The sequence below is a fragment of the Ambystoma mexicanum genome, chromosome 1p, assembly GCF_040938575.1.
Source record: "Ambystoma mexicanum isolate Mex_15411 chromosome 1p, UKY_AmexF1_1, whole genome shotgun sequence".
NCBI classification, from domain to species: Eukaryota; Metazoa; Chordata; class Amphibia; order Caudata; family Ambystomatidae; genus Ambystoma; species Ambystoma mexicanum.
In genome coordinates, this window is record NC_090921.1 from 506653190 (window position 1) to 506680594 (window position 27405).

General features: G+C 46.8%; 1 protein-coding gene across 3 annotated transcripts in view; it reads right to left on the reverse strand.

The window, feature by feature from the left end:
- Positions 1–27405, reverse strand: part of HDGFL2 (HDGF like 2) — a 945069-nt gene that overhangs the window by 546852 nt on the left and 370812 nt on the right. For 2 of the 3 annotated variants that reach the window (XM_069649364.1, XM_069649366.1), the window contains exon 9: positions 17927–18362. In XM_069649364.1, the coding sequence (XP_069505465.1) occupies positions 17927–18362 (436 nt within the window). The remainder of the gene's footprint in view (positions 1–17926; positions 18363–27405) is intronic. The other variant, XM_069649365.1, reaches the window with a different exon arrangement.

A 27405-nucleotide genomic window follows, 5' to 3' on the forward strand; every position in this document is an offset into this window, starting at 1 on the left:
AGTTGGTGGGACCAATCAACTCAACAGCAAGCCACCTGGACTTCGATCTCGGAGCTGGTAGAAATTTCCTCAGAGTGCTGCAGTAAAACGAATAACCAGGGAGAAGGACACCAGTTTGTGTGCTTGACTTGCAGCCACCGGAATTGACGTTTTGCCAAGCTTTTTGACTTTTCAAGTGCAGGAGTCCCCAGACGTCCTCCCTATTGTCCCCACGACTGAGGATCAGTAACAGCGAGATCTGCAGGAACTGACAGGAACAGAGGTCATCAGATGCCTCTTACTTCATTTATAAGTTACTGTAAAACCAGACAGAGTACTTACCTCTCGTGCTGAAAGTGCGTGAAACTTTCCCAACTCACAGGCCTAATCAGCTTGTGACCCAACATACCATTCTTCATACTACAAACTACTCCTAAGAACTTGTGCAGAGACTTTTCTGTTCAACTACCAGATCTGCTTTTTCCTATCCAAGACTTTAGCCCATTGACTTTGGCCTAGCCTATTGAATTGACTCGGTGAACTCAAAATATTTGCACTGTCTAAGAATAATTGTAACCTTTCATGTTCTAAATAACCTTTGCCTTTTACTTGAAAAGTATTCTGAATGCTACAGTAAGATATTCAACCCCTGCACCTTTATTACTTAAAGTTACCTGTGATTGTAGGTTGTGTTTGTTGGCCATTGCAATAGGGTCTTATCTGATTCAGAAACAGTGTACAGTATTGAAGTATATTTGTGTGGGATTATATATAGTGCCTCCTTCTAGTGAATGTTTTATAACTGACTGATAAATTAATAAGTGTTAAATCAAGAAACCTTGAGTGTAAGAGTTTTTGAACACGTGTTTGTAGACCTCTGTGTAACATTACAGCTCACATTTCCCCTCTTGAGATATGCCCGACTGCTCAGCAATGCTACCAAAACTGTGTAGTACAGACTTATACCCTCGGTTGGTTTGCTTACACTTTTAGTCATAGTTGCTTGTAGTGTTCCCAGAGGGTACTGCATTCAAACTTTGCCTAACATTGTCTTAGGCAAATTGTCAAAAAAACATTAGGTAAAAACTTAAAAGGATACAAAGTATTCCAACTCCACTTTACTCCAAGGGGATGTGTGCAATTGTAAAAATACAAGAATTTCAAAAGAGAAAGTCTTAGTACTAACAGACTAAGGGACCAATGAGTTTCCCCAATAAGAATGAGCAAAACAGGCAAGGCAAGCTAAGCAGGCAGCTTCACTCGCCTCTGTTAGGCACAATTGTATGCAGTACCCTTTGGGTACACTACAACAACCCTGAACTCCTGGCAATAGGAACCCAACCTTTGGTGTAAGCCTGCACTACACAGGTTTGTAGCGTGTTGAGCAGCCAGGATCATCTCAAGAGGGGTCAATGTGAGCTGTAGGGGAGTTACACAGAGATTCACAGTGACAAGTATTCAAATAAACACTTACACATAAGGTTTCTTGAATAAACTATTAATTTATCAGTCAGAATAAGCCGCCTTCAGAAGGGAGCAATATAAAAACACAAATACACTTCAAAACTACACACTCTTAGTTTCTAAATCAGTCAAGACCCTTTTGGGATGGCCCACAGTCACAAGCTACACCCTCAGGTGACTTTAATAGCAAGGGTGCTGGGGACATAAATATTTTACTGTTGCATTTAGAACATTCTTAGGAATTGTTCAAAGGAAAAGGTTATTGGAACAAACAAGCGATCACAAATATTCTTAAGCAGGCAAATACTTTTTGATCCCCTAAGCAGAGTCAATCAGTATAACAGGCTAAGCCTAAGTGAATGGGCAACAGTCTTATATGGGCTGAAGCACTTCTGGTGGGTAAGTAGAAAAGTCTTAGCACAATGTTTTAGAAGTCTTTGAAAAAAAGAAGACTCAATGTAGGGCCACAAGCTGTTTAGGCTTGTGAACAATAGAAGATTAACAGGTTAGTTCTCTCTGACTTTGCTCCCTAACAAAAAGGTAGTGAATTCTCAAAAATGTACTAATTCCCTTCACATTCGAGACCACAAGCAACTTTGCTGAATTTTGAGGACACGATTTTTTTTTTAACCTGGAGAGTGTGTGCCCCTTTTAACCCACTCTTGTGCATTTTTGCATGAATTTTACCTCTGTTTCTTTTGGTTATGGAGTCTGAAACTCCATAGACAGCTTTTACAATTGTGTCACACACCACCTTCAGTGCAGTGGCACAGCAAAGTCTTTTAGCTTTCCTAAGGTTTAAATACCTTCTCTGGGAAAAACTACTGTTTCCCAGAGCAGTAAAGTGAAATTGACTTTACTTATCTATGTACTTGCTAGACCCAGCACACCCTATCTTACAATAGAGTGCTGGAGGGGTTACTTAGTATCCCGTGTGTCAAAATGCTCATGTAACATTTTTAGGTTACCCTTTCCTCACAGAATGGCTGGTGGCAGTGGTTCCGTTCAGAACTACCATGGTTTGCATTTACCGCGGCTGTTGCAAGCTCCGGTAACGCTAACCGCGGGAGCCATCTTTTTCAAAATGGCGCAGAGCCATCTTTGACAAAATGGTCCCCGGTCTTTTTTTCAGCATGTCTTTGTGGAAAGGTCCTTCTAGAGAGTTTCTCTGCATGCCTAAACAGGTTTGGTCTTTGTTCATTTCACCTTTGGCGGGCTTCAGGAGTGAAACCCGTCTCTGGCTCCAGAAGGTCTTCTGTAGGCAGTAAGTGAGGGAGGTGCCCGAAACTCCCTGTGCCTAGTCTCCTAGGAGACCCAAATGCACTCTGTGGTGATTGGCTGGCTGACTGTCCGGCAAGGATAGCCACCCTGCTAGGTGAGTGACAGCTAGGCTGGAATGAATGGGAGAGAACTAAATAAAAGGCAAGTCTTTTGGCTTGGAAGTCAGAGTCAACCACTGGACAAAGGAACCAAAGAAGAGCTTGAAGAGGAAACCTGCTGCAATTCCTGGACCGTTGGTTTGCCCGGTGAAGCCCTTCTGCAGTGCCAAAACGCCAGTTCGCATCGCCAGAGAAGCCCCTGCAACGACTTCTCTCAGAGTTGGTGGGACCAATGAACTCCAAAGTAAGCCACTGGGACACCCATCTCAGAGCTGATTGAATTTCCTCAGAGTTGCTGCAGGAAACCGTAGAGCCAGGGAGAGGGACACCAGATTGTGTGCGTTACTTTTAAGCTGGCCTAAAGCTTTTGGAAGATCCTCCGGACTTCCACGAAGCAGGACTGACCAAGCCTGAGCCCCCTCAGCAGAGTGTGGGACCCCAGAAGAAAGGACATTCCACCAGGACAGCCAGGAATCGTGTTTTTGCTATTGTTGCTATTTTTGCAAAAAGACCGAGGGCCCCACAGGAATCTATGGAGGGAAAGGTGCAAACAGAAACCGGTTTTTAACAGTAACTTAATGGGCAGACCCGTGCTCCCAAAGTAAATGAGTCTAGCAGGTAAGTGAATCTAAAAATGCTTTACTTCTTTCCAAAGTCAGGTGAGGGTTCAAGACATTAGCAATAAGCTGGCGTTGCCAAGGATGTCAATAGGAGATAAGCAGCAAAAAGAACATCTTTAACTGTTTTAGTCATGCAAGATTGGCAGGACTACCATTGTACTCTGAATGCCAGTGGAGTGGGCAAGGGGATAAGGGGATTTGATGTGGTGCAGGTAATGGGTCATGGAGTCCGGCTCAAACTCTGTTGGGGATAGTCGAGAGTGAGGAGGGCGATAATGGGAGGGTGGCAAGATGGTGTAGTGAATGATCAGAGGGAGAATGATCAATAGATCTGGCAGTGGTGGGTGGTGGATACTAAGGAGACTGTTCTCACCAGTGCGAGTTGGAAGGTAATGCAGGCTCAAAAAGGGCGTGAATGTGACATCAAGTTGTGGTTAATGATACTTGGATATGATTGGGTGTTGGTCACCAATCATGACGAGGGCCATGTAGGCTGGGAAGGACTATAGTAGTAGGTCATGGTCTGAGAAGAGGTTTGCTATATGGGCAATTTATGAGTAGGATTAGAGGGGTGGGGAAAGCAATTACACCATTGAGTGTTTAAAGGAGGAGGGGGGGGCAAAATCAGGAGTTGCTGATCAGACCCTCAACTTGCTTTGAGACTAGATGAGTGGGAAAATGTTGAAGTCAAAGCGTAGTGCAGCAAGGGTGCGTCATTGGTAGGTAGAAAGGATATATAGAATCCAGGCTCCAGTGATGGACATTGCAGAGAGCTTGGGGTAGTGGGAGTTTGATGTGGTCATGAAAGGGTAAAGGTGGTGATGTGCTGAGGACAAGGTACAACAGGTTAGAGTAGGTAGTGCATGGAAGAGCTGCAAGGACACTGATATTGGAGAGGTAATAGAAGATAGGAATGGGGAGATTTGGGACAGTGTAGTGCATGGGGGTAAGCAGAGTGGCTTGCCAAAATGTATAGAGTACAGTGAGGAGGAAAGGGCTAGGTAGGTATTGTAGTGAACTCCCAGAGCTCCCCATCTAGACATGTGGCAGTATCAGGCCACTTGGTAGGGGTTCGGACCAGCTGCTACCAGAGGTTCCTCCCCACGGCAACAACGTTAGGGTTACCATAGACCCATTATTCGCCCATATTACTATGTGTGGGACTGAAATAGATGTGGGACTGAAATAGATGGGGGACTGTTGAGAATTCCTGTTTTGGGTATTCTGGGTCTCCTTTCGAGGGCCCCTTAAGCTTTTTATCCCCCAATCTCTGTACCACGGACCGATTTTTGGCGGCCAGGGAATTGACTTCTGAAATCCCCCCCTGCCATTGCAACAGTTTTTTCCTCAATTTAAGGTATATTGTGCTGGATCACCCATAAGGCTCCCAGTCCCAGGGTTCCTCCCAATTTAGCTCAATAGTGATTTTATCATCTTGCATGGTTTTAGGGTGTAGCTATAATTTAGTGTTGGCTTCACCAGGCGTGCAAGACATTTCATCGCACTGATAGCCTAATGCGCCTTATATGGTAGCTATTTGGGTACCAATGTAGGTTAAGTTCTGCTCTCTGCCAATTTGTGTTTCAGGGCTTCCTGTGTTCAGGGAAACCATGAGGTAGGCCTAAATGGCAGTTCTGTGCGGGTGGTTGTTAAGTGTGCATAGACCACACCAATTCATACCTATCTGCTTGGTATTAGGTAACCCACCTTTTGGTATAGGTCTGAACTACACAAGTTGGTAGTGTGACTGAGCAGCCTGGCCCATCTCAAGAGGGGTAAATGTGAGCTGCAGAGCTGTACAGTTGAAATCCGTAAATACAAGTAGCCAAGTAACACACACTCATGGTTTCAGTTATAACTAGTTATTTAACATTAGTTTTAAATAAGCATTCTTTTAAAAAGGCAATTTGTGGTAACAATTCAAATCCACTTTAAAATTACTTTTCACAAACAAATTAAGGCAGTGGATAATCTTTGGATATGCTTAACTCCTACACCCCGAGGTGACTTCAATCATAAGGATACCATTTGCATTTATATGTTACACCAATACACTTTTGTACACTCTGAATTGCAGAAAGGAAAGGGTTAGGTTAGTAAAAAGATAGGCCAATTTCTTTTGACAGTCTACCGATCTGATGCACTTCTTGGACAAGTCTTGCTTGCTCCCTCCTGCCCGCCAGCCACATTTAGCACCGGTGTGGGAGTCGCCGCACCTACAGCTGGCCCTCATCTCCTGAGCCGCGGGAGCGGCTGGATGAGCTCCGTACTGCCGGCGCTCCCCACTCAAAACTCGCTTGCCTATGGGAGCCACGGGAGAGGTCCTGCATTACCAGCGCTCCCTCACCTGACTCCGCCCACCTGCAGGAGCCGTTGGATGGGCCCCTCCTCACCAGTGCTCCCACTGGTCTGATCTACCTGCCTGAGCTGGGTCTCTGCGGCTCTGCTTCCTGCTGGGACCTCCCGACCTGAGGGATCGCGCCGTGGCTCCTCCAAGCTCTTTGCCTCCCTGGAAGTGAGTCCACCCCACTGAAGCCTGAGCTTACCGGCTCCGCCAACGAGGACTCTGCGCCTTCCCCGCTGGTGGTGGGGGGGCGGCCTGCGACCACTGGGCGCCCCCCTGGAGGGCGGCTCCTGGCCAGTATCCGCGACGTGCCCCCGGGGCCTGCTGGACCTGAGGATTTGGCCTCCTATCTTGCCCTACTGCGGGGTCTTCTGCTCTCTGCCACAACCCAATCTGCTAACGGCCTCCAACCGGGGGCCCCTGCTGCTGAAGTGAATTGGTCGCCTCGGGGCCTGCTGGAGCGGCCCCCAACGACCCCCCCTGGTAACTAAGCTATCCCATCAGCTTCCTGGGGCACCCCTGCCCACCTCCTACTGACACCTGCCGGAAAGTGTCTGCCCGCAGCATCTGCAACCTGGAGCACTATAGCAGTGGGCGAGTAACATGCCCGCAGCCTTTCTACCCTGCGTCTCTTCTCCACTAGGGTAACTTCATCTCCCCTCGAAGGAGCAGTTCACTCCCCGCTCGTACAACCTCCTGGGCCGCCCCGGCCACTGTCATCTCCGGATCCTGCAGTTACTGGACGGAATCACCACTCTGTCACTGGGCCATCTCCCCTGGAGGCACCCCCTGCTTTGGAGCCATGACCAAAGCACTGAAATCCTCCAAATCTTCGGACATCACCATACTGCTGGCCCTGGAGAAGGGGAAGAAAACTGCCCCCCCTCCTAAACTCACACCTCAGAAAACCACCGAAGACAGAGGGACGCTCTCAACAAAGAAGGGCCTCCAGGCCTTTATGGCCGATATCAAATCGGAATTTAGAGCCTGTATGACTGAACTCACGACCAAACTAGAGCAAAAGGAGCCACGGGTCAGCAGTATCGAGCAAAGGATGGGAGAGGCCAAGGACCTAGCCATGGATCACACCAACTCACTAACAAAGATGCAACGCACTGTCCAGACACTAATGGAGAGACCGAAATCCTGGAATTTAAGCAGGAAAACCGCTCCCGACACAACAACTTGCGCATCCATGGGGTGCCCTCTTCAATCTCTGATAAGGAGCTCCCCGAATACATAAGCATCTTCTACCAGTCTCTACTGCGGGACCTGGATGAGGCTCAACTCCTACTTGATCATACCCACAGATTGCGCCCTGCCAGGAAACTGACAGACTCCCCTCCAGACGTAATCACAAGAGTTCAGTTTTGCACCACCAAGGAGGCCATTTCAGCGATTGGCCGCTCAAGAGATGAACTCACTTTCCAGAGTTCCCCTCTACAAATCTTGCAGGACCTCTCCCCTCTAACGCTCCAGAAGCGCAGAATGCTCCGCCCACTCTCACTCTTCCTCCGAGATGAGCAGATTTGCTACCGGTGGCCGTTTCCCAGGGCACTTCAATTTTCGTACAAAAAAGGTACCCCCCGCACCATCAGCCACCTTGACGCAGCATCCATTCTGCATCCGAACTCCCGAGGGCGCTGCTCCGAACACAACCTCTCCCAAGCCGAAACAGGCCCCATGGTCAAGGGTACAAAGGAGCCGCAAACCCAAATGAGGGAGAACTCTCGTGAAGCACGCATAGCGGTGGAACCACTTAAAACCCTTTGAGCTCGCCGCGGACCCTATACGGTCCATACCCTCCTCCAAGGTGGATGTCACCATGTTACCCTTGGAGAGATTTTCAACTATGTTGGTTATGCTGTTGGACGACAGCCTGGGTGGCTAGGGGAGGTACCGATAGTTCAAAACCGGTCCCCCTGGTCACTGTTTGGTCCTCCCGTTGGAGGCCGATGTTGGAAGTTCACATCTCCCGTTGGAGACTACTCTTAAAACCTTCAGCCACACGAGAGCCCAAAGCACCTAACCTCACACGGCTATGCCTGACTTAACCCTCCACCCCCAAATCCTCCCCCTCCCCCCCCACAACAAGCATGCTCGGGGAGCCAGCCCCCGCATCTAAAACTGAAGTTCACCACTCTGAACGTCAGGGGCTTGAACTCCCCCCATAAGAGAAAATCCATTCTACAAAGGCTACAATATGATGGGACCTCAATCCCTTTCCTACAGGAAACGCATTTAATCCCAGCAGACTTTTCTCGGCTACGAAACGGACTCTAATTCTTGGCATCCAACGGAACCAAAAAGGGAGGCACTGCTATTCTTTTTGCGAAAGACTTGAAACCCCAGATCCTGGACTCACTACAGTGCCAGGAGGGCCGCTATGTTGCTATCAAATGCATCATATTTGGCCAACTTTATACCCTCATTTCAGCTTACGCCCCGAATGAGCACCAGGCAGGGTTCTATCAAGACCTAGAAGACTCCCTCCTTCCATTTAGAGGGACAAGTCGTCATCGGGGGGGGGGGAGACTTTAACAGGGTCCCGGACCCTCTCAAGGATAGGTCCCAAACCCTTCACCCCCCCCCCCAGGGATCTGAAATTAGCTACAACCCTGCTCCATCTGTTCCCCACGCTGAACATCGTGGACACCTGGCTGGAGGGTGCCATCTCCGGAAGACTTCACCTTCTATTCGTACGTGCACCGTACCTTCTCTAGGATCGACCTGCTCCTGGCCTCCCCTCAGATCCTGGGCTTCACTGAGGAAGTGACGATTGGCCCCCGAATCCTCTCGGATCACACTCCAGTCATGCTAACCCTGCGGTCCCACGAACTAGACCCACCCCCTCACCGCCAGTGGAGCCTCTGACTGAATTTTGGGGGAGAGGACAGTGAGAGACTCGATCGCCAGAACAATTAAGTATTTCTTTGTGGAAAACCACAACGATGACACCTCCCCGGCTAACACCTGGGACACAATGAAAGCAGTGCTTAGAGGGGGAAGTAATCACCGAGGGCACCGCATTCCACAAAAAGAAACAAGCGACCCCTGCTGTACTGGAAGCTGAAGTTCGTGAAGCTGAAGCCATCCACAAACAAAAGGGCTAGTCCCCGAAGTCCTACAGGGTTTTACAGATGGCGAGGAAGAGGCTCGAGGCGCACTACACTGATGCCACAGCGAACCTGCTAACCAGGACCAAACAATGGTATTACGTCCATAACAACAAGGCTAACAAGCTGCTGGTCAATAAGCTGGCTAAGTAGAAGAGCAGAAATACCATCTTGGGCCTTCGCGACTCACAGGGGGAGGTCCGGCACTCAGACCACGAGAAACTACGTCTAGCGGTCGCCCACCAGTCAGAGAGAATGGCGGCAGTCCCGAGAGATCTGGACGAGCAGCACTCATACATCCAAGAAGCAGCCCTCCTGCCCCTGACCTCGACAACGAAAGAAGAACTTGAAACGCCCATTACAAATGAGGAAGTGGAGGTAGCCATTAAAAGCTTGAAGCCTAGAGCCCCGGGCCTGGACGGTCCACCAGCTTCTATAAACTTCCGCCCCCAATTAATGGCCCCCGCCTTTTCAACTCATTCGCGGCCAGTGGAACGGTTACCCCCAACGATACAGGAATCCATCACAGTTCTCATTCTCAAGCCTGGAAAGGACCCCCTGGATAATAGTTCAGATAGACCCATCTCCTTGTTGAACTTGGATGCCAATATATACTCCAAGGTTCTGGCCAATCGCCTCGCACCTATACTGCCGAGCATCATAGACCCGGATCAAACTGGATTTATAAACCACAGGTCGACAAAAGATAACATTTGCAGGGCACTGGACCTAATAGAGTTCGCCAGTCGGGACTCCCAACAACTGGCCCTGCTGGCGCTGGACGCCACCAAAGCCTTCGACAAGGTGAACTGTCTTACCTGCGCCTCTCTTGAGGTCTTCAGCTTTGGCCCGACCTTAAGGAAAATGATCCTTGCGAACTATAAGGCCCCTAAGACCAGGCTGAGAGTCAACGGCCGCTTATCGGACCCAATCCCTCTTACATGCGGGATGAGACCGGGATGCCCACTATCCCCCCTGCTCTTCGCTTTGGCCATGGAACCGTTGGCCCAGCGAGTTCGCAAAAACCCGTGGATCAGCGGCCCGAGGATCAGTGACAACATAAAATCTCCCTCTATGCAGACAACGTATTGCTAACTATTACGGACATCGAAGCTTCCATGAGGACGGCCCTGACCGGAATCCACGGCTTCAGGAGGGTAGCGGGATTCGCAGTTAATGTTCAAAAGTCAATGGCTCTCGGAGTAGGTCTGAGCCCAGCCGAGAGGGAGGCCCTGAAGGAGCAAAGCCTGTTCCATTGGAGCACCCAATCGATCCCATACCTCGGGGTGCAGATCCCCGCTCACCCAACTAAAGTCTACCAGGCTAACCCCCCCCCACTCTTTGCAGTACTGGAAAAGGATCTCACCCGTTGGCAGGCGCAGGAAATCTCGGGTCGCATCACAACATGCAAGATGAACCTCCTCCCTTGCTTTCTCTATGCCTGCGCCTCTCTCCCAACCTTACTCCCTCTGCCCCTCCATACAGCAGCTCCAAAGGAAGATGATCGACTTCATCTGGAAGGGCACAAAAACAGGGATCCCTCGAAGAACAATGACGGCCAGCATGAGACTGGGTGGTCTGGGGGTTCCAGATCTCCAAAAATACCAAATAGCAGCACAGCTGGCCCACCTTCAGGCATGGGGGCTCGCCACAAGCCGCCCAAAGTGGGTAGAGATCGAACAAGCCCGCCTCCCTCTCCCCCTTCGCTTCCTCCCATTCATTCCCACCGCCCTACGCAGGAATTGGCCAGGACTACTGACCTCCACAAAACAATCGATAAAGGCATGGGAATGGACCCACAGACGGCGAGGTATTCCGGGAGACCCGAGTGCATTATCCTCAATCTTCCTTAACCCAGCTTTCTCCCCGGGAGCGTACCCAAAGAACTTCCGTAATTGGGTCGCAGGAGCAGCTCTGGGAGGGGACACCCCATAACCTTCGAACGCTGTAAAATGACATTCCAGCTAGCGGAAACAGACAGATTTACCTACGCCCAATTTAGGCACTGGTCCTCCCACACGCAAGCGGCAGCAACGCGACCCCTCACCTCACTAGAACTAACAGTGAATGACCTGCCAGCCCGGGGAAAGATTTCGGCCCTCTATAAACTATTGCAAGAAGACCCCTTTCAGGCTAAGCCCTCCTATATGTCCCAATGGGAGATGGACCTGGGTCACGCCATAGAGGATCACACATGGGTGGACATCTGGACGAGAACACGCACAGCATCCCGCTGCATCACTAACCGGGAATGCGCCCACAAATTACTCATGCGCTGGCACTACTGCCCTGCACCCCGCACCCCTGCGCCTTCACCACTTTCAGCAGGCCCTGGATCCTCACTGCTGGCGTCTGTGGCCTCCCAGGATCCTACTTCCATATGTTATGTTATGTTATTTTGCACTTATATAGCGCCTTATATACCATTGGTATGGTCTGAAGGCGCTGGTAGGTTGAACGCCCTTGGGAACCGAAGTTCTAGTCAGTAGAGGGAGGAGAGAGGGTCCAATAGGTGCGAGTGCGTGGACTTGCCCCAGGGTGAAGGAGTTCTGGAGCCAATGCTTGGCCACAATAAAGGACGTCACTCAGGTGTCCATTCCGCTTATGCCCGAACAGGTCCTCCTGGGGATCCCGCTCCCAGACATTTACCCGAGATCAGGGAGAAGGGCGACACTTTTATCCCAATTTCTACTGGCAGCCAGAATGACAGTGGCTCGGACCTGGAAATCCGCAGAGGGGCCCGTGATGACCCTCTGCTGGGTTAAGCTCTGGGACATTCTGATAGCCGAAAAGGTCACGGCAGCTAAAGCGGGACTGCGTCACCGGTTTACCGATATTTGGGCACCTGTGCTAGACTATGACCAGAACTATCCGGCCCCGACAAACCACGCCTGATCCCGAGAACCCTCCACTCTATGAGCAATCCCCTGCCGCCGGATCAAGCCGAATGAGGCCCGCAAACAAGGCCCGCTGAGGAACACAAGGGGCGGGAAGAGGGGATATTGTGCCTTACATGATGTGGGAAGTCATAAGCTATGTTAATGTACATGCTCTCCTTTGTGCTGATTAATAAAGAAACACTTTTTTTTTAAAAGTTCAGAAAAATCACTTGTAGGGTCACAAAAACGTGAGAAGGGAGTTGAAATCAACTCGAAAAAAAGTAAGCCAATGCAATTCCCCAGTGAGAAAAGAGCGGCTAAAGGCAATAAGGTTCACCCCATGCCTAAACTGTACCTCTGGTTAGAAGAGTGGTCCAGCTGGATTCAGTCTTGCTACAGCGATGCAGACCCGGATTCCTTTACCTCAGTCGTGGGGACAAGAGGGAGGACGTCTGGAGGGCACCCAAGCCAGTACTCAGGAAGGAAGTTGGCAGCTACAGGCTCTTTTCGGATCAGCAGCACTTTGCGGTTTCAGCACTTTGTAAAAAGCACTGATGCGGATCTCGGACATGGGTAGGACTTCCTTCACTCTGGTGAGGGGATTCTGGAGGTTCTGCTTCTGGAGGGTCCTTAGGAGGCTCCTGTAGCTTCTCCGCGACAGACGTTGCACTCAAACACAGACACTGGACCCCGGGCATTGGGCTCTTGCAGCAACGGAGAGGCAAGCAAGTCAGGCTGGCTGTCGAGTGGAGTTCATCTCCGGGTTAGTTGGTCCTACTAACCCAAGGGGGGAAAGCTTCTCTGTCGAGAAGACAAAAGAGGTCAGCACAGTAGAACGGCTTCATTGGGCAAATTAAGGTCCAGTAGGTTGCAGCAGACCTTCACGGTTTCTTCATCAGATGTTTCTTCCAGTGGTCGAATGGCTAGTGTCAAAACCTTCGCCTTTTAAGCAAGTTCTCCCATTCATGCACAGACTAGGCTTACAATCACACAGCAGGGTGCCTGTCCTTTAAAGACAACCTGCCGGCCATTTAGGGCTGGTTTTGTTCAGGAACTCCTAGAAACAAAGGACAGGGGAGTTTCGGGAAGCTCCTTTACTTCCTACCCTTTCAGACATACTGGAGCCAGGGGTGGACTTCAGGGCTGAAGCCCGCCAAAGACAAACCACACAAAGGGCTTAAACCTGTCCCAACGCACAGAGTAAAAGCCAAGCAAGACCTCAGTAACAGAAAATAGCGAAAAAAAGACGACCAGGGCATTTGACAAAATGGGCACCCATGGGTGCTGTACTGCAGCTGAGTGTAACCACTGCCACCATCCATTTAAAGTAGTGAGGGTAACAAAAAAGGTTACATGAGAAAGTAGGATAAGGGGCTACAAAGCAATCCTGCACCACTCCACATAAGACGGTGTGTGCTGGACCTACAAAGAGAAGGTAAGCAAGATTAATTTCATCTTACTATTTCTTGGGAACTGTAGTTCACCCAAGAAAAGATTTAACTTAAGTGAAATCTAAAGGATTTCTCAGTGACACTGCACTGAAGGTGCAGTGCGTCACCATACAAAAAGCAGATGCCCATGGAGTTTGTCAGACTCCAAAAACAGTGAAACCACCAAATCCTAATCAGGGAAAAACACGTGAGGGAGTGAGAAAAAGGTCACACACACTCAGGAGTTAAAATGAAAAAGGTCTAAGTTCAGCAAAAGAGCTGGGGGGTCTCTAAGTGTTAGGCAGAGTTTGTATGCAGTACCCTTTGGGACCATTACACACAACTAAGACTACAGGTGTAAGCAAAACCAACCTTTGGTATAAGTCTGTACTAAACAGTTTTGTGTTACCGTTGCCGAGATCAAGGCTCATCTCAAGAGGGAATGTGAGCTGTAAGGATGTTACACAGAGGTCTATAATTACAAGTATTCAAATAGACTCATACTCAAGGTTTCTTGGTAAAACTTATTAATTTATTTCACTGTCAGTTCACTAGAATGAGGCAATCTATATCACACAAAACATACTTCAGTACTTCAAAGGATCAGGTTCTGAGGCATTTAAACTACTTTGAAGGAGGAGAAAAATGGCAGAGCATTTTAAGTATGAGCAAAAAGGCATAAGTTAATAAAACAAATATTACAGTTACTCTACAACAGTGCACATGAGTACCCCAGAGGAGCAGATTCAATGCAATAGGTTAGGCCAAAGTCAATGGGCTAAAGTCTTGAATAGGATAAAGGAGTTCTGGAAGTTAAACGGAAAAGTCGTTGCCAGGGTTCTCAGAAGTAGTTTATAAAAGAAAGGTTCATATGTTGGGTCACAAGCTGACTAGGCTTGCAAGTTGCCAAAGTTTCATGCACTTTCACAGTGAGAGGTAAGTTCTCTCGGTCAGGTTTCACAGTACCTTACAATGAAGAAAAAGATGCAGCTGAAGACGTCTGTTCCTGCAGATCTCGCTGTTCCTGAGCCTCAGTCATGGGGACAAGAGGGAGGACGTCGGGGGACTCCTGCACTGCACTGGGACGGTTCAAAAAGCTGGCAAAGGCAAATCTTCAATTCCGGTAGCTGTAGTCAAGCACACAAACGGGTGTCCTTCTCCCTGGCTATTCGGTTTCCTGCAGCACTCTGAGGAAAATACAACCAGCTAAGAGAATGATATCCAGGTGGCTTACGAGTTGATTAGTCCCACCAACTCAAAGGGATAAGTCGTCCTTGAAGGGCTTCTCAGTCTAGATGAACTTGGCGATTTGGACCTGCAGCAGGGCTTCACCGGGCAAACCAACAGTCCAGGAGTTGCAGCAGCTGTCCTCTTCCAGCTCATCTTCGGTTTTTTCGTTCCAGTGGTCGACTCCGCCTTCCAAGCCAAGAGACGCACCTTTTATCCAGTTTCCTCCCATTCATTCCAGCTTAGCTGCCACTCACCCAGCAGGGTGGCTGTCCTTTCCAGACAGTCAGCCAGCCAATCATGCCAGAGTGCATTTGGGTCTCTGAGGAAACTGAGCACAGGGAGTTTTGGGCACCTCCCTCATTTCCTGCCTACCCCAGACACTCTGGCGCCAGAGGAGGTCTTCAGGAAGCTCGCCAAAGTTGTAGGAACAAAGGGACCAAAGCTGGTTTGGCACGCAGAGAAACTCTAGAAGGACCTTTCCAAAAAGAAATGGCAAGAAAAGAAGACCGGGACCCGTTTAAACAAAGGGGGCCCAGATGCATTCTTGAAAAACATGGCTCTCGCGATTTAACGCTTCCGGTGTTCACTGTCGGGAAAAATCATGGTAGTTTGTTGTAAAACCACTGCCAACAGCCATTTCGAGAGGAAAGGGTAGCATTTGACTGCTAGGTTAGTTTCTAGACACAGGGGATACTAAGTAACCCCTGCAGCACTGTGTGTATCGGGTCTAGGAATTTAAAAAAAGACTAGTAAAGTAATTTCACTTTACTTTCTCTGGGAAACAGTAGTTTATTGCAGAGACAGTATTTAAACCTTGGGACAGCCTAAAAGGCTTCCCTGTGTCACTACACTGAAGGTGCTGTGTAACACACATGAAAAGATTATGCCTATGGAGTTCTCTAAATCTCCATAATCAAAAGAACACAAGATTAAAAAACACATTAAAATACAAGAGTGGGGAAAAAAGTCTCTTACTCTCTCCAGGTAAGAAAATCAAGTCCTCAAAATCCAGCAAAGGTGTTGGGGGTCTCTAAGGTGAAGGGAACAAGCACATTTATGAGAATTCTCCCCAACACTAAGGTTGAAGGGAATTAGCACAGAAATGAAAATTCTCCCCAACACTTCTCACTTGCTCGCTCTTCCTGTCGGCGGTGGTCTGGACAAATTGGCACTCCCAATGGCCAACTAGAATGATTGGCAATCAAAACTCTTCCACCCCAACCACTGCTAGCGATGAGGGAGCTGGTTTTCCCATGCCCTTTTTGTGGTGGTACTTAAGGGATTCTCTGACCTTTGATGCTTTCATTTTGTAACTTGGAAGAAGCAGGCCCGTCAACCTACTGGAGGTGTTTCACCCTGGTGAAACTGCTTCAAGCCCTCATCCAGCGTGGCCTGATGGATTCAGTGGCTTGGGCATATCCCGGCTGGGAATTCTGCTGAAATAGGTCTAGTCCAAGCTTCCAACGGCAAACTGCTGACTACACTTCGGTGTAGAGTATAGCATTCCAACCTGGGACCGCTTTCCAGGCTGTTTACCGCTGCTACCCACCATTTCCAGGCAGGTATGCCCACCTAGCTCTAGGTATGCTGCCATCGCCTGGAATGGTGCAGTCCCTTGGCACTGGATCGCTGTAAACCAAGCCTTCCTGGAACAGTTTTCCTCAACATTGCCGCTCCGAATACCTACCTCCGAGTCCTGAAGTGGCTTATTAATGGAGATACTTACCCTAGGGGTCACTAATGTCTGGGGCAAAGACGCAGCTTGATTTCTTGGAGGCCTCCAACTATGTATAGGAATTGTATTCCAGCCGCTAGCACCAGTTGTAATTGTGAAGTGTGCATTCATATTTTTCAAACACGATACACTAGAAGGCCAGAATTAATGTGGAGTGTTGCCTTGGGCCTTTTAGGACTTTCCTGGGCGACAAAATATCGGGTTTTATCTGCTTACCACCAGGTATAGGGCGTAAACAATATAGCAAGAGTAGGCTGGGTCTTCGGGGCTGTTCTAGGTGTAGTGCAAGCTCTAGGGACTTTGCACTGTTTTGTTAGATTGTCGTCCTCTCATTTTCTCTTCCTAACCAGTGTCACTATAGGTTGTGTGCTTAGCAGTGCTAGTGGAAGCACATTAAAGTATAGAACCAAGGAGAGTCCTCTAAGACATAACTGTTCTTTTCTATATACTGTGTATTCCAATACTATGCCTTATGTGCTCAAGTACTTATTTGAGCTAATCGAGATCTTTATGTGTAACATAATAAACGCATGTATTTTTCAGTATACCAGTGCAGTGTATTTTGAGGATGTGTGTGGACTAATTGTACCTTTGTGCCTGCTTGCCACCGCTTCCTGAAAGTGAAGCCTTGTCGCTCTGATTGATCTTACATTTTAGAGAGTTTTGGCTTCAGTTTTCAGTTGGGTGCATTATGCTCTTTCCCTTCACTTCCCTATTGTTAGTGGACGTATGGCCCTCAACAGGGAGGTTGCTGTAACACATTTGCTTATGTAAATCAGACGAAAAAGCGACCTCAGGCAACCAAGAATACTACCTCGGTTGATAGGTTTGCAAAAAAGAGCTTATGGCGATATATGCACATATTTAAAATGATTAGTCCAGAAGATGGGATAGACAAACTAAATGCATAACAGAGTATAAATAAAGTAGGAGAGACTGACATTCTTGAAAATGACCAGGGAAGCTAAAGAGTAAACCAAGGACGTTCTTTATAGAATAGGCAGTATATGCATGAACAGATTTTCAGCACAAGTGGCAGGGCCATAATCGTTGACCAAATTAACAAATTAAACACAAAACCTTAGGATTTAGCATTGTAAAAAAAGCACTTGACATTGATTTAGAGTTTCAAGGACCATTTCCCAGACTTAGTTTGGATAGCAAGGGGGCAGACAACGAACAGCAAACATGACCCGTGACAAAATCTATTCCAAGTTTGCTTCCTGCAATTTTACCATTACAATAGACAGAAAAAAAAAAGATTTGTTGACCAGGTGCTAAAAGCTGCTCTTTATCATCAGGCACCACTCACTAAGCAGGAGCTACCACTGGGGAACAAGGAGTACAACATAAGGTACCACAAATCTAAATAGCTCACGAGTACCTAACGAGAAGCAAACTAGCATTGTGTTAATTGCATGACCCATTATTGTTTAAATGTCTTCTATATACACCCTGATGGATGCTACTTTTTAACCATCCCCAAACATACAGTTAAAGTCATGGTAAATTTGTACGGCAATGGTCATACCAAGTCATCAAAAGTAGCTACTGGTAGTTGTTGGTGTGAAGCTAAATAGGCTCTTGTAGGCTACTAGCAGGATCTAAATAGCTCCCATCTATTTCCATCTATGCACCCTATATCTACCAGTCTATCATATTAGAGACCAGAACACTACAGAACGGTCTTTCCTTACTCTAGCCCATGTAAATGCGATATCTGTGGCTTCTACAAATGCTGTGCTCTCACCTCTCGTTCCCGTTCAGTGTCCGAGCCGGAGGACGAAGACCGCTGGACTTGTGCTTTCTTGCCACGTTTGTTCTTCACGTCAGTGGCTGTCCGTGCCTGCCCATCGGTTGCAGACTGTCTGTTTTTCTTGGTAGGCTTTTCCGCTTTCACCTCTTTTTCCACTTCAGAGTCTGAGGATAACGCTGGTCGGGCTGGGGCTTTCTTCACCTTCTTGGGAGACCCTTCTTCCTTCACGTCGCTATCCTGGCTGCTGTCGCTGGCACCATCTCCTTTCTCTGCCTTTTCACGTTTTTTGGCCTCCTCCTCTTCCTTTTCCTGCTCTCGCAACCTCCGGAGCTGTTCTTCTTGCTCCTTTCGCCTACGCTCCTCAAGCTCTTTGCGACGTTCCTCATCACGCTTCTTCCAATCACTGATGTGGTCCACGTCGCTGTCACTGCTAAAGAGACAAGACATGTATTCTTGACTGAACAAAATAGATTGTCACCTAAAAAAAGAACACGTGTACATATAGGAGGCATATATGCATAGCTAGTATAGACAAATGCTGCTACTAAACCATACAGGTACTTATCCCCTCACAAGAGCAGAATACAGATTGGCTTTCGGCAGCATGTGGGCTTAATTAAGCTGCCCTCTAACACGGCAGATCCTATGAAGGGAAAATAAATACTCAGTGTTCCCCTTCAGTTATGGCACATCTTTGGCAAATAAAACCCCAGTTACAGAAAGCATTCACTCATCTTTAAAGTAGTCAATTTCCATAGACTTGCCCAGCAGTAGCTGCAATTAGCACAGGCACATGCTAAGTTATGCTATCACTCCAAGTCTGTGCTCTTATAGGCACTCGTGTATGAACGAACCCAGTTTCAGCAAACAGGACAGCAAAAGATCAGCCTGGGACTGCATATTCTCAGCAGTGGTATGCCGCTACCTGTTGCAAGGGCGGCGATATGCATTTGATTTCAAACCGACACAAGTCATGTACACCTAAAGGAAGCTCATTTCAACTCGAGTGTCCAATTCCCCTACAATCAGCTTTATTCTTTCTAGCACACAGTGATTTACCGAGAATGGCTGGATCGGCTTCCTTTTAAAGGCGGATCCCTCATTTCCCCCCTAGGCAGTGCCTATGGCACCTATTCTGTAGAGGCTGGGTCACTCCCAGCATTTTCTATGTGATCTGCAAGGGGGAGGCCCAAGTTTGCACATAGGCTGGAGGCCACATTGCATTCTCTCAGTGACTCACAAAGGGGACGGCGCTGCCAGCATGACTCAACTGACCTTGTGAGTGTAGGAGGTGATTGCAGGGGTGTACTATTGGGGATTTACACATTTTCACCAGTCTGCAGATTTGCATAATTTTCCAGAAATACTCTTACAGCAGATCAAGAGAAAGCCAGCAGGAGTTTTCTTTTATTTATTTTTTAGAACCAGAACAGTTTAAGGATTCTGCTAGGACATTTCACACCTAGTCTTTATATCCATGGGGTAGCTTGGGGTGAACAGTAAGGGAGACTTGTGTGATCAGGGGTTTGAAGTCTAGGTAGTTAACACGGAGGCAGTCAAACACAGAAGTATACAAATATACCATTACATCATTCACCAAAATCAATGACTATGTGGAAAGTCACCTTGTGTTTGGTTTCTTCAAGGAGGTAAAAGAAGGGTACATAGAGCGGGGTTAGGGAAGGGAGGCTCCCCATCCCTCTCCTAGTTAAAGAAAAAAAAGGCATGAAGAAATCTAACGGAGTTAAATACCACATGGTTATATATGCCTCAGTAGAAAATTACTATTTGTCACGCCCAAACAGACATGCAAGTAACACTTGTGGATATTATACAGTACAGCACACACTTGGATATTTACCTATACAGTAAGTATTGCAAGGGTGACTACATGACACTACAATGCATACATCAACGAATAGTTCCACATCAATGCAAGCAAAAATCTGCTTGAGAAAAAAGATGGAAAAAGCAGATACTACACCTTGCTTTATAATTAGAATGCAGGCACCTTAGATTGAGCAGTCTCTAAACTGCTGGCAAATCCAATGTCCCTAAGAGTTCAGTCAACGGGTAAGTAACTGGGAGGGGATGGTTAGGCAAGATTTGATGTAGTAACACAGACTACACAACACTTGTCCTCTTGGTATTAGGTAACCCACCTGTTGGTATAGGCCTGTACTACACAAGTAGGTAGTCTGAGCAGCCAGGCTTATCTCAAGAGGGGAAAATGAGAGCTGTAGCAATCGCAAATACAACTAACCAAGTAACACTTATATTCAAGGATATAGTTATAAATTTAACAGTTTTTAAATAAGCATTCTTTAAAAAGGGCAATATATGTAACAATCAAAAATACTTTTAAATACTTATCCAGAATCAGCATATGCTTAGTTGGTACTCTTTAGAGATGCCATTTACACATTTCCTACACCTGGAGGGGACTTCATTCACAAGGGCAGAAATGGCATTTACATATCACTAGTACATGTTGCAGATTCGGAGGTTGCAGAAAGGAAAGATTAAACAGAAGGAAAAAGGTTAAACAGGTTCCCAGGGCATGTGAATATACTTCAATCTTCCAATGGAGTCTAGATGAAACCTTTCCCAGCAATAACAGTCGGAACACAAGTTATCAACTCTGAGGGACAGACAATGTCAGTCAATGGACTAGAAGAGTCTGCAGGGAGCCAGGACAGCCAAGGTCAACTGGAGCACAGTCTATGGAGCTGAGGCACTCAGTTAATAAAAGTCTAGTTTTTGTAGAAAATCACTGTAGGGTCACAAGCTGTTACACTTGTGGAAAGCAAAGCTGAAATCAACTAACAATAGAAGCTACTGCAAGTCTCAACTGAGAAGAGCAAAGCCAAAGACACCAAGTTAAGTACCCCAAGTCTGAACAGTACCTCTGGTTTGAAGAAGAGTGGTCCAGCTGGCTTCTATCCTGTTGCAGCGATGGAGACCCTGGGTTCCTGAGCATCAGTTGTGGGAACAAGAGGGAGGAAGTCTGGAGGACTCCCGCAGCAGCAATTTCGAGGTCGGCAGCAGCTATGGACTTGTTAGGCAAAGTTTGTATGCAGTACCCTCTGGGAACACTACAAACAACTGACTACAGGTATAGGAACCCCAACCTTTGGTATAAACTTGTACTACACAATTTTGTTAGCGTGTTGAGCAGCGAGGCTGATCTCAAGAGGGGCCAATGTGAGCTGTAGTGAAGTTACACAGAGATTTAAAGTTGCAAGTATTCAAATACACTCTTACACTCAAGGTTTCTTGAATAAACAATTATTAATTTGTCAGTCAGTTAGAATAAGCCTTCTTCAGAATGGAGCAATATAACAGTAACACTCAAATCTACTTCACAAAATACACACTCTGAATATCTCTGAATCAGTAGATACTCTTTTGGGATGGCCCACAGACTACCTACAACCTCAGGTGACTTCAATTGCTAGGGTGCTGGGGACATTAATAGATCACTTGCATTAAGAATCATATAGTAATAAGTCAAAGGAAAGGATTTAGAACAAAAAGGAAAGGATTTAGAACAAACAAGAGACCACAAATATTCTTAAGCAGTCAAATACTTTCAGATCCCCAATAAGAGTCATTCACTGGAAGAGGCTAAGCCAAAGTCAATAGGCAAAAGTCTATATGATCTGAAGCACTTCTTTGTAGGTAAGTCGAACATCTATGAACAGTGTATTAGAAGTCTTTGAAGAAAAGAAGAATCAAATGTAGGGACACAAGCTGATTAGACTTTTGAGTAGTAGAAGATAGAAGCAACTCTACAGTAAGAGGCAAGTTCTCAGACTTTACAGTACCTTTATAATGAGGAAAAAGTGCAGCAGATGACTTCTGTTCCTGTGCAGCTCTGCAGGCCTCACTGTTCCTGGGCCTCAGTCGTGGGGACAAGAGGGAGGACTTCTGGGGACTCCTGCACTGCAATGGGAAGGTCACCGCTCGCAATGGACAATCTTCAATTCAGTGGCTGTTCGGTGTTTCAGCTCCTCGCGTCTACCGCAAATACCAACAATGCAGTTCCTGGCTGTCGAGATGGGCTTTCCTTGCTTCTGCAGTCCTGCACTCTGTTGAGGGGGCTCTGTCTCGGTCAATCCTGCTTACCGAGAGTCCAGAGGATCTTCCTGGAGCTCTAGGCCAGCTTAAAAGCAACACACAATCTGGTGTTCCTCTCCCTGGCTATACGGTTTCCAGCAGCAACTCTGTGGAACTTCAACCAGCTCTGAGATGCATGTCCAGGTGGCTTACTTTGGAGTTGATTGGTCCCACCAACTCAAAAAGGGAGAAGTCGTTCTTGCAGGGGTTTCTCGGTCGATAAGAATTTGGAGTTTCAGTACAGCAGTAGGGCTTCACCGGGCAAACCAATGGTCCAGGAGTTGCAGCAGGCGTCCTCTTCAAGTTTTTCTTTGGTCCCTTCATCCAGTGGTCAGCTCTGCCTTCCAAGCCAAAAGCCTTGCCTTTTATTCAGTTCTCTCCCATTCATTCCAGCCTAGCTGTCAGTCACCCAGCAGGGTGGCTATCCTTGCCAGACAGTCAGCCGGCCAATCACTACAGAGTGCATTTGGGTCTCCTAGGAGACCAATCACAGGGAGTTTCGTGCCCCTCCCTCACTTTCTGCCTAACCCAGACACCATGGAGCCAGTGGCGGGATTTACTCGTGAATCCCACCAAAGGCAAAGCGAACAATGGGACATCCTGGTTTGGTGCACAGAGTAAATCTCAAGAAGGACCTTTCCACAAAGAAATGGCAAAAAAAGAAGACTGGGCCATTTTGACAAAAATGGCACTCATGGGTGCTTTACTGCAGCTGCAAACGCAGCCCGCAGTAAATGCACACCCTGGAAGTTAAAACCAAACCACTGCCACCAGCCATTCAGTGAGAAAAAGGTAACAAAAATGTTACGCGAGAAGCTAGACCAAGGGGATACTATGTAACCCCTCCAGCATCCTATTGTAAGATAGTGTGCGCTGGGTCTAGAAAGTTACAATGATAAGTAAAGTCAATTTCACTTTACTGCTCTGGGAAACAGTAGTTTATCTCAGAGAAGGTATTTAAACCTTTGGGAAATCTGAAAGAATTCCCTGTGCCACTGCACTGAGGGTGCTATGTGACAATGTAAAAGATGATGCCTATGGAGTTTGTCAGACTCCATAACCAAAAGTAACAGTACAAAATCACATTAAAATACATGAGTGGGGGAAAAAGGGTCTCACTCTCCAGGTTAGATAAATCATGTCCTCAAAATCCAGCAAAGTGGCTGGGGGTCTCTAAGGTGGAGGGAATTAGCACATGTCTGAGAATTCTCCCTAACATGACTCTTTTCAGATCAGCGGCACTTCAGTTTCAGACCTCAAGTCCCTTCACCAGAGTGCAGGAATCAAGGAGTGAAGGAATACCAACCAGTATCCAAGACAGTGCCGTTTACTAGGCGCTGAAACCGCAAACTGCTGCTGTACCGAAAACAGCCTGTAGCTGCCGACGACCGCCAAAGTGCTGCTGCAAGAGCCCTGCAGGAGCCCGCCAGACATCCTCCCACTTGTCCCCACAACCGAGGCCCAGGGACAAGGGTCTGCTTGGATGTAGCAAGATGGAATCCAGCTGGACCACCACCTTCAAACCAGAGGTACCTTGGGGATTGGGGGTACTTACGTTATTGCCCTAGGTGGTGTTTTCTTACTCGAGAAGTGCCCTGGCTTACCTTTTCTGAGTGGATTTCAACTCCCCTTCCACAGGCGTATCAGCTTTTGTTCCATCAGTGATTTTCTTGAACTATGACTTTGTGAAGGACTATATCCAAGAAGTACATTACAACTATATACTTTGTCCAATTGACTGGCTATCCTGGCTCCTTAAAGGCACCCTTCTAAACTATTGACTTTGACATTGCTTGTCCCTTCATAGGGTGGAATTTGTTGAACACTAACTGCTGGGAAAGGCTTAATCAGATTTCATTAGATGATTCAAACTGTCTTCATTTTAGCAGAAAGTATGTTCTAACCTTTCTGCTTTCCCCAAACCCATCCTTCGTGAAACACAATCTAAAAAGTATGTTGGTGTTTAATATAAATGCAATATGATCATTGTTATTGAAGTCACTTCAGGGTGTAGGAGAAATGTATTGGCAAGTCCAAAGAGTATTCACCAACTTTACTGACTTTGTAAAGTGGGTCTAAAGCATGCCTGACTGTTAAGTTTTAGTTAAAAAAAAAAAAAAGAATGCTTATGTATAAATAAATATATTTATAACTGAAACCTTGAGAGGGTTGCCTGGTTACTCCGATTTCATCTGGGCAGCTCACATTTACCACTCTTGATAGGCCTGGCTGCTCAGTCACACTACCAACTTTCTCTGGAAAGGACTTTGGCAGCTACAGATCTTGTCGATTCAGCGTCTCTTCGCAGTTTCAGCCCCTCACAAACAGCACTGATGCAGAACGAAAAACCCCAGTTGGACTCTCCTTGTTCCTTCAGTCCTGGGCTCTGGATCAGGATTTCCTGCTTCTGGAGTGTCCTTAGGAGGCTTTTGCAGCTTTTGGCCCGATTCGTTCTGCAGAAGACGTTGCACTTGTTATGGACACTCGACCCCTGGCATTGGGCTTCTGCAGCACTGGAGAGGCACAGCAAGTTGGGGATTGCTACATAGTGGAGTTTGTAAGAGCTAGTTAGTTGATTCCACCAGCCCAAGGGGAGAAGTCAGTACATATGGAGCGTCTGTCGATGTGAGAAAGGTCAGCATAGCAGCAGGGCTTCACCGGGCACTTCAAGGTCCAGGGGGTTGTAGCAGGCTTTTCTTCACCATTTCTTCTTCGGATGTTGCTTTTAGTGGTCGACTCTGCCTGTAGTCCCAAGAACCTTGCCTTTTAAGCCGGCCATTCAGGACTGGTATAGTTCAGGCACACCTAGGAACAAAGGACAGGAGTTTCAGGACCCTCCCTCACTATCTGCCCTTTGGCACACTAGAGCCAGGGGTGGGCTTCAGGGATGAAGCCCGCCAAAGGCAAAACACACAAAGGGCTCAAACCTGTGAACACAGTAAAAGCCAAGAAAGACCTCACAAACAGAAAATGGCGAAAAATAGAAAACGGGGACCATTTTGACAAAATGTTCACCCCTGAGTGCTCTAATGCAGCAGAGGGTTAAGCCTGTGGTAGAAAAAAGCACACTGGTAGTAAACAGTAAACCACTACCAGCAGCCATTTAAAGTAGTGAGGGCATCAAAAAATGTTGCATGAGAAGAACAAGTTACTTACCAAACTGGTAACGTTCTTTAGACTGAATGTTCCTCCAACGTATTCCTCATCTATGTCATGTAATGTCCACAGCTGTGCTGCTTTGAAAAAAAGTTCAGCAGAGGGCGCCCTTGCATCGATGGCATCGGGTCGATGTCCCTTGAAGGCCTCCGTCGAGGGCGACGTCATCAGATGTTATAAATAGTACGCACATCGCCCGTGACCTCAGTTCATGTTTTTTCCCCCCTTGTCAAGAACAGAATCTCGACTACACTTAACCTTGCAAGACGTAAGCTGTAATGGCATGGAAATCCTAGAGGGGTAGGCTGGGAGGGCGATGAGGAATACGTTGGAGGAACATCCAATCGAAAGAATGTTACCAGTTTTGTAAGTAGTGTTGGGGCGTTGGAGCTTTTGAGAACTGTGGATCACCGCGCTATTGGTTTGTTGGCTCAAAATTCCTGCATAGGCTTTCTCCGATGTTTGCCTACCGCCTGTATGTAGATCTCAGGAGAACAGAGCTCCTGTTGTCCAAGTTGTGTGTGATATTTGGTTTGGTGCCTGGGATCCAAGAATTATACTCTGGCGCTGGCAAGTGAAACCTTTTGTGAAATAATTGTAACTTTCCACACTTGATTAGGGTTTGCAATCCTTGTTGATTTATTTGTCAATCTGTATTCCATACATACTGGTATGTAAGTTATTCATGTATTTTGACCAAAAGCTTAATTCTTTAGGTTTTGCTGGTGCAGACACGTGTTTCAACCTTAAGGTTTCTCTCGAGGCTGTTCAAGGTGGACAGGGTGATTATCGTGACAAAGTGCATAGTGAATGGTGATTTTTTTTAGGAAGTGGTGACATTATTGGGAATACATAAGGTTTATTCATAAAGCCAACAAGACCATGGCGTACAAATTGTATATGTAAGGTATAATGTTCTCTGACAAGTGCATTCATTGCATCCAATTTTTTGTATCATATTTCACGTCGGTTTCATTTTTTTTTAAAAACATGTTCATAATTGTAAATTATATTGGCACAGTAGACATGCCTTAATACATTTGGTGTATGTTTAGAAATTAATATGGTTAAGCAATCAGTAATACAGTGGTCTCAAAGTCATGACTATTGATGTAAGCATGAAGAAATGGGAGAGAAGATAGTGACGTACTATGTTCTCCATATGAACTCCAGTTCCCTGGTCAATTAATTTTTGGATGGGCAAGCTTACCGGTAACGTCAATAGTATGGTCCCAGTAGGCTAAGGCCTTGAGAAATTGAAATAGTTGTACTGTATAGTATCTGTGGAAATATTGAAGTTTTGTTAACCAGGGGTGCTGTTAATGCTTAAAAGGTATCTTGTTAGAATTGGTGGGTTATGTGCAGGCTGAAAATTACATATGTATTGACGTAATGAGAAAGGTCAAGATAGTTATAGAATTCACTTGGGTAAACAGATTAAGCTGACAAAGACCTAGTTGATTGGATGGTCCCTAGCACCGTTTAGCGCGATTCCCCAGAGCGTTAACGGTTTAGCAATGTGTGCGCGAACCGTATGATAAATGCAAAATGACATGTGTACAGAGCCGGTATGATTCATTCACAGGTCTGTTGAAGTTTCCCTTAAGAGTGCTGAAACTCGGTATTTTGTATTCATGTATAGTGCCAATCCAGTAATGTTAGGTCAGTAAGAATCTGTTTTCTCATTGCAATCAGTGACAATTGGTTATTTAGATTGCAAAGCGATACATGTACATGAGAAAAATGAAGCCTTGCCTGGGTGAAAAACACACGCAATGTTATGATTGCTTTCATCACGTTTCAAAACCCCCGGCGGCTAGAGCTAATCGCCCTAGCGAGAAAATCAAAGTGTTAGTTTGTGTAATTTAAGCTGAATGCGTGGCATCCTAGCAAAGTACATTGCCAGTCTAGGTCTAATTGATCAATAGTGTCTCCAGGAGCCTGCCGAGTATAGTTATTTTAAATGTGTGAAAAGTCAATCCCGCATCATATCACAGCAATAAACCCAAAGGGTTGTCTGGGCGAACATGCCGTGTACAACTTGAAAGCTTTTTATAGTGCGTTTAAAGTTTTGAGTGGGAAAAGAATAAATCACTATTCATGGCGTTCAAAATGGCTGTTCCCCATATCACGTCTAATTTCCTCACCTCGGCCCAGCTGGGTGTAGATGTTCGTGGTCTCGTGGTGATCAGCTTTGT